The following is an 11,604-nucleotide window of genomic DNA, read 5'->3' on the forward strand; positions in this document are numbered from 1 at the left end:
GCCTGGGTGTGCGCAATTAGAGGTCTAAAATGGAGTATGTGGGAGGTTAGGAGGGAAGGCTTGGTAGTTAGCTTGTCATCTGTGACTGAAGCACAGCATGCTGCTTCCTGGCTAAAGTTACAGAGGAAGAAGCAAAAATCAAAAAACAAGTGTTCGTTGAGGGTGATGACTTGAGCACCATAAAAACAAGCTGGAAACTGTATAAGAAAAGTGTCATCTGAAGTACGTCTCAGAGACAAGGGTCCGGGAAACGGTAGAATTACAGGGAAAAATTTGGCTAGGTCATCGCCATGAGGAACCAGAGAGATGTGGCTGGTTTTGTTGTACTGCTCCTGGCAGGACTCTGAGAGGCAGGTGGAGGGACATTAAAAAATGAATTCCATTGATGAATGGAAAAGGTTATAATCCGATTAGCAATAATGCCTCAAATGAGGATCCGGTTGCTTTGCAATCACTGTTTCTGCCTCAGTCCTTATGGAACAAATTAGACCCACAGGTCCAGATATGAGCCACATCTAAGACCATGACATTAAAGCCTAGGGGACAGACACAGAGAATGAAGGCAACATGCATCCACTCAGCAAGACTCTTGGAAATGCAATGGCCAGGCTTTCAGTGGGCAGTTCTCAAAGTTCATGTCTCCAGCATGGGGCTTAGGTGGGCATCTAAAGCTACCTTCCACTGGGTCTGCTCAGAAGCAGGAGTGTGAATGGTGGCTGGTTTGAGGATTAATCAGCCAAAACGTGTGAGGACTGGATCAGGCAGCAAGGATCTCAAGAGGAAAGGGGCAGGGGAATCTCAACTAAGGTACAGCTCAGAGATGGTTTCCTCAACGTGTTCAGAGCAGCTTTTGAATTGATCTCAATTGAGTTCATCAGAGTAAACACTGAGTGGTCACTTTTTCCACAATTTTGTTTTTAGGCAGAATAAAAACTCAGTCTTCACAGACTATTGTATATTAAAAAGCCCTGCTAAGAAGGATACTACTCAGGGACCCCTGGAAATCTATTTTAAAAGGTTAATTCTCTTTAATAGTACACCAGTTCCCTCCTGCTGTGTTTTCTTTCTGCTTTTGATTTTTAAATTTCTTCTGTTTATAGGAGATGTAGCAGAGTTGATGACTTTCTTCCATTCCCTGCATCTCTATTTGAAAAGTAATGTTATCTATCCCTCTCTTCAGCCTTAAGCGGAGTCTATATTTTCAACTAAAGATGTTAATTCTTTCAAGGTCTTTGGAGGTTCTAATTTTCCAAATCTTGAAGCAAAAAGTCCTTCCCCTGAATCCCAAGTCTCTCTTTGTTGTGCAGATTTAAGCATTTTCATTGCTTCAGTTCAGCAGACACTTAATAAATGTTAATGCTTCTATCATATACCAAGGATGGTACCAGGCACCCAGAAAATGGTATTCAAGGAGATCATCATGATCTAGGTTGGTAAAGACTCCTAAGTAATAACAAAACAATAGCATCAATAACTAACCAATGACAACAAATACTGTATTAAACACTCTTATAGGCATACCTCCTTTAATTTTCAAAAACTCCTGTAAATTCAGAGCTAGCATTATATCAATTTTGATTAGGACCCTGAGGCTTAGAGAAGTGAAGCCATTCCATTTATGTGAACTCGTGAATCTAGTAAGTGTGGAAGCAGAATAATACAATATGACATGGGCTATAATGCAGGCTGAACAGAAAGCCATGGTTGAAAGGCCTGGAAAAGTCAGGCAAGGCTTCACAGAGGAGGTGACAGTGAGGTTGGGTCTTAGTCTCTTCTGGGCATGTTAAGAAGTCCCAGAGGTTTAGAGTACATTTCACTTAAAGCTAAAAATTGAAAAACTAGCTGTTTTGACACATTTCAGAGAGTGTGCAAAAGGTGAAGCTGGGAGGCGATTGGGCTGGGGGAGGAAATGGTTGAGAGACGGGGTTTAGATGAATTTTTCTCTATTTCCAAATGCAACTTGAAGAGACTCTTAGCTGCTCATTGTGGCATTCATCACTTGTCAAAACTGGCATTTCCTTTGTTGAGCAAGACAATGTAGACGACAGAAAAGATGCATTACGACGAAGTCACAATGACTACAGCACCTGGTTCCAATGCCAAGAGTTATTTAAAATGATAAAAGAGGGGAAATTGTGAGCAGGAGTCATAAATTTGATTGCCTAGTAACTTTAGTCAATTGGCTGCCTTTTAATGTATTTTCCCTTGTGAAGGTAATTTAAATGTCCAAGGATATTGATGGTCTTTGAGAAAAGAAACCTAAAGCAGTGGAAAGGGCGTACTGTGTGTGGTACAAAAAGATCTTGTTCTGGTCTCCACTTTCTCACTACAAACTGTGTGATTCGGGCATGTGACTAAAGCACTCTGAGCTTCACCATCCTGTGTGGGGCTGTTGGAGTTGGACATACTTGAATTCAAATCCTGGCTATGCTGCTATCTAAATATATCATCTTTTCTAATCTGCAAAATGAGCACCATCAGTCCTCTTTCCCAAAGTTTCCTTGAGGATTAATGGATACAATGAATATGCAAAGTGCAGCACTGACACATTGTGCAGTCCTTTTTTTTTTTCTTTTTAAAGCCCATTTGCACCTTTCCAATGGTTTGGGTTCATTTAAAGGGAAAGACCTAGACAGAGAAAGATGCTCAGGCAAGAAGAGCTGCACGATGTGCTAAAACCTCCTTTATTATAAAACGAGAGACCAGTAGTTCTTAGCCCTGGTTGCACATTTGAATCACCAGGGACAATTAAAAAGATTCCCAAGTGTGGGGCTCACCTCCAAAGATTCTGATTTAATTGGTCTGCCGTGAGATTCAGACCTGAGTTCGTTAAAACTTGCCAGGTGTTTCTAATGTGCATCAGATTCAATCATTCCTTCTCAAACTTTAACATAAATTACCTGGCAATCTTGTTAAAATGCAGGTTCTGATTCTCTAGGTCTAGAGAGCCTGAGATTCTGCATTTACGACAAGCTCCCAGATGAAGCTGATGCTGCTAGTCTGAGAGACCATACTCTGAGTAGCAAGCGATTGATGGTCCATATCGGTGGTTCTCAACCTGCAGTGTTCATCAGAATAACCTAGTGGCTTGTTGAAAATGTAGCCCTGGGACCTGGTCTGGCCCTCACACGTTCTGTTTCACTTAGGTTAGGGAGGAGCCAAGAGAATCCCTGAGCTATAATGTCTGTCAACTTGAAAATGCCATTAGGCTAATTTTGAGATTTTATAATACGACTTCCCTCCCAGTTCAATTGTTTGGTAAAAAAAATTACAGTCTGAAGTTGAGTGTGTGAGATATCATTATTAGAAATCTGGAAGATGGGTGAAGTCAAGTTTTTTGATGTCAAGACCTAGCTGATCTTCAACCTCCAGAATTCTCCTTTTGAGTTGATGGGGACCTTCACAGAACTCCCTCTGTGCGAGCAGGATTTCCTGTTCAGGAAGCACTCACAGGTTAATCAGGAGAGCATTCTCCACTGGCAGGAGATGGACAGGATGACCCTGGACTTTTTTCTGCTCTCTGCAACACATCCTGCTTTCTAAAGCAGAAGCCCTGGAGAGGCCAGCTCATCTTCCCTACCTCGGGATCAAACCAAGGAAAAATGGAAACGGGAAAATAACAAGCTGCTTTATTCAGCAGAGCAGATGACTGACTTTTGAAATCCCTGGGATTTCCAGAATCATCTGTCCCATGATAAATTCGATCACTTTTCTTCTTCTTTTTCTCCTTCTCACTCTCCTGGATTCCTCTTGCTTTTACTAGCTAAAAATATCCTCTACTTAGGGACAGGAGTATTGCCACTTTCCAAGAAAAATTGATAAACAAACATGATGGAGTCAAAAACATTATAATTCTGGTCTTGTTGCTTTGGATAACCATTTTGCATGTAATTAATAGAGAAGGGGTTGGTTTCCAAGAAGTTTATGAATTAGTAAATAAATTGATGCAAGGATAGCAATGTAGGAAATCAGAAAAACTCATATTTTCTTGCTTTCCCCTTTAAAAGTATTTACACTTGTGAGAACACTTGATCAGTCTGCAGAAACATCTGTATGAACTCGAGAATCGACAACTCAAAAAGGCAATAGTCACACACCAGGTTAGCCGACCAAGTCCTAGGTCACTCAGGTTCCAGGTACTCATCTCTGAACTGTATTCCCAGCTGGACCTTCTTCACAGAAGAGGGTATCAGATTGGGCCTACTTGACCTTACTGATATCACTCTGTACCTGGGCTGGGCTGGCCAAGTACAGAGCTGCCATGTGTTGTGATTCAGCAGCAGCACAAGGCCCTAATTGCCTCAGATGCCTTTCTCAAGAGCCAGCCACCATGCTGCCCTCCTTCCTCTCATCCTCAGAGCCTTGCCATTGGTGAGATGCAGGCTTTAGTCATCTGCTCTAAAACACGTACATTTGGTTAAGAAAGAGAGGGGTGCAAGCCATGGTCCTCAGGCATCTGCCCCTTCACTTGGAGCCCTTTATCAGGCTGAAGAGCTTGTCTTCCAGGAAAGACTGTGGAGTCTGTGCTGAGTGGAAGGAAGCTGCTTGCTGTGGAGGAGTCGGAGCAATGCAGTGACAAGTTCCATGTCACAGTGGCAGCAGAGCTCCAGAGAGGAGACACTAGGGGTGACCGGTCCTAGGTGGTAGGCCTTTGGGGAAGGTGTTGGAAAGAAAGGGGCTCTCACTTTTCAAGACAAATGAAGGAAGAGGTGGATGGGAGTACCAAGACAAGCTTTTGCTAATTTTCAGTTTTGCCCTGAGCTGGGTTTTGATGGGGCAAGAAAATGATCACTGTGTTTTAACATTTATTTAAAATTAATTTTTTTCCCCAAAATAGGAGATTAAAATCCTATCGGGCCACATTTCTTGTTTGCAAGTACATGGCTTCCTCACGAAATCTCAAACAGAGGAGAGATGGCCTTTTGCCAGGCCTGTTTATTTTATTGATTTGCTTACGTGTAGTGTTTCCTGTGTGGCAGACACTGTTTTAAGCACTTTAAAATCTTACCCTATTAATGCTCTTAACAACTTGTGAATTAGGCACTATTATTGTTTTCATTATGCAGAGGAGGGAATTGAAGATCATAAAGGTTAATTTGCAGGTTCATTGTGGCAGACCCAGGATTTGAACTGAGGCAGTCAGGGTCCAGGATCTGTAACCACTGTGTTATACTGCCTCTAATGTTGAGGAAGGTGTTCCTTTTCTGGGGTGGAGGGAGAGAAATTGGACTGGATGGACTGGTTCTTAAATGCAGGTCCCTAGACTGGTGTGCTGGCCAGGTAATCATCGTTGCAGCTCTTGCTTAAAATGCAAACTCCTGGGCTGTTTTCCTGGACTTCTGATTCAGGACATCTGGGGCTTTTGGAAATTGACCTAGATGATAATTAGGGAACCCCCACCCTTACTAAAAATGAAAGATATTTTGATTGGAACACCATTCTGATTACCCTAAAATGAATGTGATATCAGGGAGCAGCAATAGCTTATGCTACCACCTCCCATGCATCTTCTAGTCACTCCAGCTCTGGTGTCTAAACCACAGGCACTGATGGTGACAATTCTGACCACTCCGCCCCCAGCTCCATCTGCTGACAACCACCAGGCTGCCTCCAGTCCTCTGAGCCTCCCACACCCTGCCTGCTTTCCTTCCGTAAAAGCCCAGAGCCCACAGTCTTCTTAAAGGCTAAAACTGTCTCTGCTGCAAGGCAAAGTGGACATCTTTACTATCTATAATTAACTGCCGCTCCCCTTCTCTGCTCTGCCCACAGTTACGCAGCTCAGGTGGATGACCCCGCCACCGAACATTATTCTCTCATTCAAATTGAATGGGTCAAATGTAGCAATGTTTAAACACAGGACTGGAGATGGGACTGAGCGCTGCCACAGCTCTCATCCCCTTCCAGCCTCCATTTCTCGTCTACTTCTAGCATCTTCTTACTGGCAGATCCAGTGGTGGCTGGAGGTTCCAGCCAACCTCTCACCCTTCTCCTACTTCAATACATCTTCATGTCTCTTTAAGAGGCTGAGAGTGGCAATGCTGACTACACGCAACCAGAGGGATAAGGAGAATTAGCTATTGTATCACTTTGCTAATTTAAGCTCTGCTGATGAGCACACTGACCCAAGCAAATCAACCAGGCAATTTTCAGCCCCTCTTGACTTTAAGAAAACTGGATCATGTCCAGGAAAATGAAGGAGGAGGAGAAGGAGGTGGCTGATAAACCCTCAAGGTTGCCATGAGAAACTGGCTTGAGAGTGAGGTAAAATGAGTTCAGAAGAGATCATTGATAAGCCAAGGCAGAACATGATTGGTGCCCCACGTGAAGTACCCCTCACCACCTACGAGTGAAAGATGCCAGCATTATCAAAATAGCATTTCCTTCTCAGCTCTGCCTTGTGACTTCCAAGAATTCAACTACCTTTCTGTTTAAGAATACGGTCATTGCCCTTCTCCTCAGCGCATCACTTGTACCATTTGGGACATGCCCATCATCAGGTTGCTTTGACTGAATACCCTAAATAGCATTCCATAGAAAAGAGAAAAATAATGATTCAAAAAAATCTCCTGCCTGTCAGGAGATCCCATAAAACACTCCAGCTTCCTTCTGTACTGTAACATGCTGGCAAAACATTCTAAATGCACCCTGGAACGGAAGAACAAGTAAACTGGAGCCCAACTGACCATCTGGAAATATGTAATAAATGTGCATATCAGCCATGCTTCATGACAGGATTGTTTCTTACTGTTCCCCGAATATACTGTTAATTCCTTGAGGCATTAACTGAATTCATCTAAAATAGATAAGGCAGCTCCAGAAGCTCAAAGCTTATCTCAGGAGCCCCTAAACCAACCGGATTTCAGTCAGCTAGGTCAGAGTGCCCTAGATCTCATCAAGTGCAGTGGTCGCAAACGCAACCTTTTCTGGCCAGTAAGAGCATCCCCGATGCCTTTCAAACTTAGGCTTTGGGTGCAAGGAGGTGGGGGAATCATTTTCCAACATCGTTTTCCAAGGAGGATTTGTTCTGAAACTTGGGTAGTTTGCTTTTTTACCACATCCAAGAAGTTTGGATTTATTCATTCTATTATATGCCTGCCTTGATTCCATCAATGGTTGGGTAGAGGTTAAAATTTAGAAATCTCAATTGTTGAACTTCTGCAGTAGAGCTTAAATGGCTACAGTCGGCACTGCACTAATATAAAACCAACATGCAGGTGAGAGGACTTTCCTCTCTTTCTCCCATCTGATTACCTTGAGCTCCTTGACTGTAGAAGAATCGTTGAGCCGACTCAACATCCAAGAGTCTATGAGCAGACTCGACATCCAGAAAATAATCCATTTTGGGGTAATCCATCCTTTATGCTCCAAAAAAAGAGTTTTAAGATAAAATAGTCACTTGTATGCCTAAGAAAGAGGAAAAAAAACCCCACAATATTTTAGACTGTCAAATAGATTTTTAAAGCCCTAAGTATATATGTGTATAAATAAGTATAGATATGTGTATATATTTTACAATTTTTGGAATAAGAAATATTCCATTATTTTACTGACATTTCAAATTCTAGAGCCACCTCTCAACAAAGCTTTCCTATTGTATGAGAAAAATGCAACATCTAACCAACATTCATTAAAAGTAATATATTTTACTCAGAAAAAACAGATGATCCAGTCTAAAGAGAGATAACCTACCAGTCTTTCCTTGCTGTATGTTAACTGGAAAATATACTGTGAAATTCATGTGCTATCCATTTTCAAAAGGTCTCTGTGATTAATGGCATCATTAGTGTCAGCCGTTCCGAGTGTTGGTCCTTTATTGATCCAGGGAATTCCGACTGCCCTCCAGCAGAGAGACTTGCCTGGGAATCAGAGCCTCCACTTATAGATGCCTTACTTATGACACATGCTGACACGTTTGCTGTAAAAATGCCTTGAATCCCTTCCTTTTTAGTGATTTCCTCCAGCACATTTTATAAAGTGCTCCAAGATCATCATCTGATTGCGCCTAACACAGGCTGCTTTTGAGAAAGAATTCTAGTTTGTACGGCAGTGACAATTATCTCAGAATCGCAATGATCCCCATAACATTATCATGCACTAGCCTGTCAGGAAGCTAACATCCTTCATTTAAAACATTCAGCCTGTTGGGTTCTTTCTAGCATATGGAGCTTTTCCCTGATTCTTGCACAAATGAAGTATCTCTATTTCTGCAGATTGTTTTTGCAAAGAATTAACAAGGCAAAGTCATTAAAATCAAGCTCAGAAAGCTAATCCAATTGGTTTCTCTTTCTAACAGTGCACGTTTTAATTTAAGAATCCGAGTCTGGTAAGAGGAAACTTTTAAAAATACCCAAAGGTACCCCAATGGCAAATGATACTTACTGCAAAAAAAATCAAGGGCTAACTTCCGGGAGTAAAACCAAGAGGAATTTCAGCCAGAATGTCTTTGATCTCACTAAATATTCCCAGTGAAAGTAAACAATTTTTATCGTTTGATTAGAACGGTGATGAATAATGTATACCATCCACTGGACTTCCTTTATCAGATAAAATGGCCAGAGCACGTTACCTTAGCAACGGAAGGTGACGCCAGCCTCAGCCTCTTTGTATCCTCCACTGTTAAGGAAGAAAATGACCAGTTTCCCGTGTAAAACTTTGGCAGAAAACCATCACCATCAAAATCTACATGTAACCATCACGTGGGTCTATTCTCCATCTCGCTCTCCCCCTCCCATTTCTTACGCAGAGAAGTGTCATAATCATTAAAAAATGGTTTTTGGTTTAATAATTTATTTTTATAGCCCCAAATCCCACTTTGATTTGCAATTACAACAGGATTACATGATTAAACAGTTAATATGGAAGGAAAGTTGTCTAGAAACTGTCGGGGGCACCAGTTCTTACCCTAATGCCGGCTAAAGGTGGTAGAAAGGCCATTTTAGCTAGCATATGTTAAACATTCCCTTGTTATAATTAATACACAGATCAGTCACCAGCATCTAGGCTTAAAATAACTCTCTTCCCTTCTGCGAATCAGTCGCTGGAAGAAGCTTAAAAAGCTGTCTGAAATTTCCCAGGTTTCGAGAGATGCATTATAACATAGATCTTTGGGGAGATTTCTCCACCCCATAAAGGAAAGGCAGCCAAAAAAGATATATGAGAGAAAGAGTCTTGAAGTTAGCAGATACTCACCAGCACTTGTTGTCCCCTTTCCACAGGACACCGTACAGCATAAAACGAAGCTGTGCAATGCTGCTGAGCCCGCAAGCCCAAATGAACAGCTTCTAATTTTCCCTTCAATCTCAATTCAAGAGCGCTGAGCAGAGGAAAGTGATGGATTTGCCCATTTTATATTGTGATGAAATGCAACCCCTAAGAAGAGATCTGAGTGGAGCTGCTCTTTAGAACACATTAGACTGCTAATTTAAGAAAATTGAAAGGTTTTGTTTTACTGTCTTTTATGTGTTCTCTCTGCTACCCCCTCAATTTAATTTGCATTTAAAATTATGCTCGTGTCTCCTCGGTTCTCCAAGGTGTGGAGTACTTTCTAATCACGACGGCTGCTGGGGTAGGGTTTGGTGCAACGCCACTTTTATTCTGAGCTGCAAAACAAGGTGGGTAATTATAATTGTGAGCTGTTTTTTGGGGTGAAATACAGAATGAACATTTGGTTTCGCCCCCTCCCTCTTCCCTGGCCTTTCTTCCTCTTCCTGCCACTGACTGCTTGGTCAAATCTCCAGCCCAAATCATGCCAATTTGTCTAAATGCATTCCTCTCTGTCTGAATGTAACAAAATATCCCCAACGGCAAAAAGAAACTTGGGTCAGATACCTGAGCTTATTCAGGTTGGATATCCTCCCAACCAAACGTCAGTAAGGACTTTTAGGCACAATATTTTGAGATCCGCTCATGAAAGATATAATGATAGCCAAACACAAGCCCTATTGTGAGTTTTGTATAACCCTCTTACACCCTTTGTTAACCAAGCAGAATTGGTCATAAGTATGGCATGGTGTGTTGGATTGTTAAGAGACAGAAGCTACATTTGAGAAGCCTTGGAAGGAAGACCACCAGACTCCCCACTCCCGTGTACACAACTCTGCTGGCTGCACTTGAGACAAACCTGAAAACCTCCTGCTGTTTGTCTTGTGGGCTCTCCCACCCAATCAAAACAAATCAGACTCGAAGCTGGCGCTGCAGGGAGTTAGGTCTGGTGCAAGAGGAAGCCAAAACTACCAATCATGTGCCATTGTAGGGAAAGTAAACTTTGGACTCAGAACCCTCAAAGCTTTGCCCAGACTCAAGGACTTACTTCTGTAAGGTTACATTTCTATTGGGCCCCCAATGGAGACGTGCTGAACACTTGACATTTACAAGAGGAGAAAGCTGTCTTCCGGTTCCTTTAGCTTCCAGTAAGGTGTGGGCGACAGGTTCTGAACTTCTATTGTGATTCTACTGAAATTGTGATGACTCATAGTTGAGAAGGAGAAAGAGAGAGAATTTGCACAATCTTCTGCTGCTGGCAAACACCAAACATTTAGGTGAGCGCAAATGAATGTGTGACTGAAGGACAAGCCAAATTGGATATTTGAAAAGTAGAGTTGATTCCTGGGGGTTAGGGGATGGGTTTGCAAGTCAGTCATTTCTGGAGAGTTGACCAAGAAAGGGAAACTTAAAGTGTCTTACAAAATGACCATATAATGTGAAAAGGCCATGACTTAAGAAAACTCAGAGAAGAAAATTTCAACTTAGAGAAAAGAAATGTATTTGGGAAGGGGATGATTATTACATGCTAAAAGGGACTTCATTTTGCTAAGCAATTAACGACTGAGTCCTTTAACATAATATGACCAGCTTCTGAAATAGATTTTCAAAAAATGATTTTACTTCTGGGGAGCACAGCTGTCAATTTTATACAGGGATATCTGTGTGAGGAATTATTTTTAAAGGTGGGGAAGCACTTAATATTCAAAAGCTGATGCAAAATCTGATCAGCTCAGCTCTACTTTATAACTTTAATCCACTCAGAAGCAACATTTATAATGGCCCTTTGTTCTGAGGTGTAATAGAACCAGACAGAGAAGAAGGCAAGTTTAGAGCAAGTATTCAGAATAACTTTTATGCAGCACTGAACAGTTCAGCCCAAAACATCCTTGAGACATCAGTTCTGAAAGTGAACTCAGACTGTTAATACATCTAGTGAGCTAGAAATAAAAAATTATTTCATAAAAGGCCAAAGCAGTTATATATTTTATAGCAATGGCATCATAATAGGAAAGTTTGTAAGGCTGAAATAAATAATCTAGGATTATTAAAAATACATCCCAGGACAGAGATGTGTATACTTTTCTGTTCAGTTTGGTGGTAAGAGGATAATATGTGTATTTTATACACAAAGGGAAGAAGTATTTGATTAATTCAAACTGGAGGCGTATTTCAAAATGGAATCTGGAGACCAGTAAAGATGTCAGGGTGTATTCATTTATCTTTGCAGTTTACTTATTTATTCTACTGGATGGCACAAGACCCAAACATTCTGGAGAAGAAGGTCACGTGATTGGTAAGTAGAAAATTTTCTCTTCTGCTCTTTTTATATTATCCAATTGT

The 11,604-nt window shown here is 41.5% G+C and overlaps 1 protein-coding gene across 6 annotated transcripts in view; it reads right to left on the reverse strand.

The window, feature by feature from the left end:
* PHACTR1 (phosphatase and actin regulator 1) overlaps positions 1-9,328 on the reverse strand; it is a 504,607-nt gene extending 495,279 nt beyond the window's left edge. For 2 of the 6 annotated variants that reach the window (XM_044773223.2, XM_044773218.2), the window contains exons 1-3: positions 9,190-9,328; positions 8,567-8,613; positions 7,252-7,404 (exon numbers count right to left, since the gene is read on the reverse strand). In XM_044773223.2, coding sequence (XP_044629158.1) covers positions 7,252-7,354 — 103 coding nt within the window. In that variant the 5' untranslated portion in view covers positions 7,355-7,404; positions 8,567-8,613; positions 9,190-9,328. Of the gene's footprint in view, positions 1-7,251; positions 7,405-7,689; positions 7,815-8,379; positions 8,495-8,566; positions 8,614-9,189 lie in introns of those variants that run through there. The other 4 variants (XM_044773220.2, XM_070515613.1, XM_044773221.2 and 1 more) reach the window with 4 other exon arrangements.
* Positions 9,329-11,604: the final 2,276 nt, after the last annotated feature.

This window comes from Equus asinus, chromosome 8 (assembly GCF_041296235.1).
Source record: "Equus asinus isolate D_3611 breed Donkey chromosome 8, EquAss-T2T_v2, whole genome shotgun sequence".
NCBI lineage: Eukaryota > Metazoa > Chordata > Mammalia > Perissodactyla > Equidae > Equus > Equus asinus.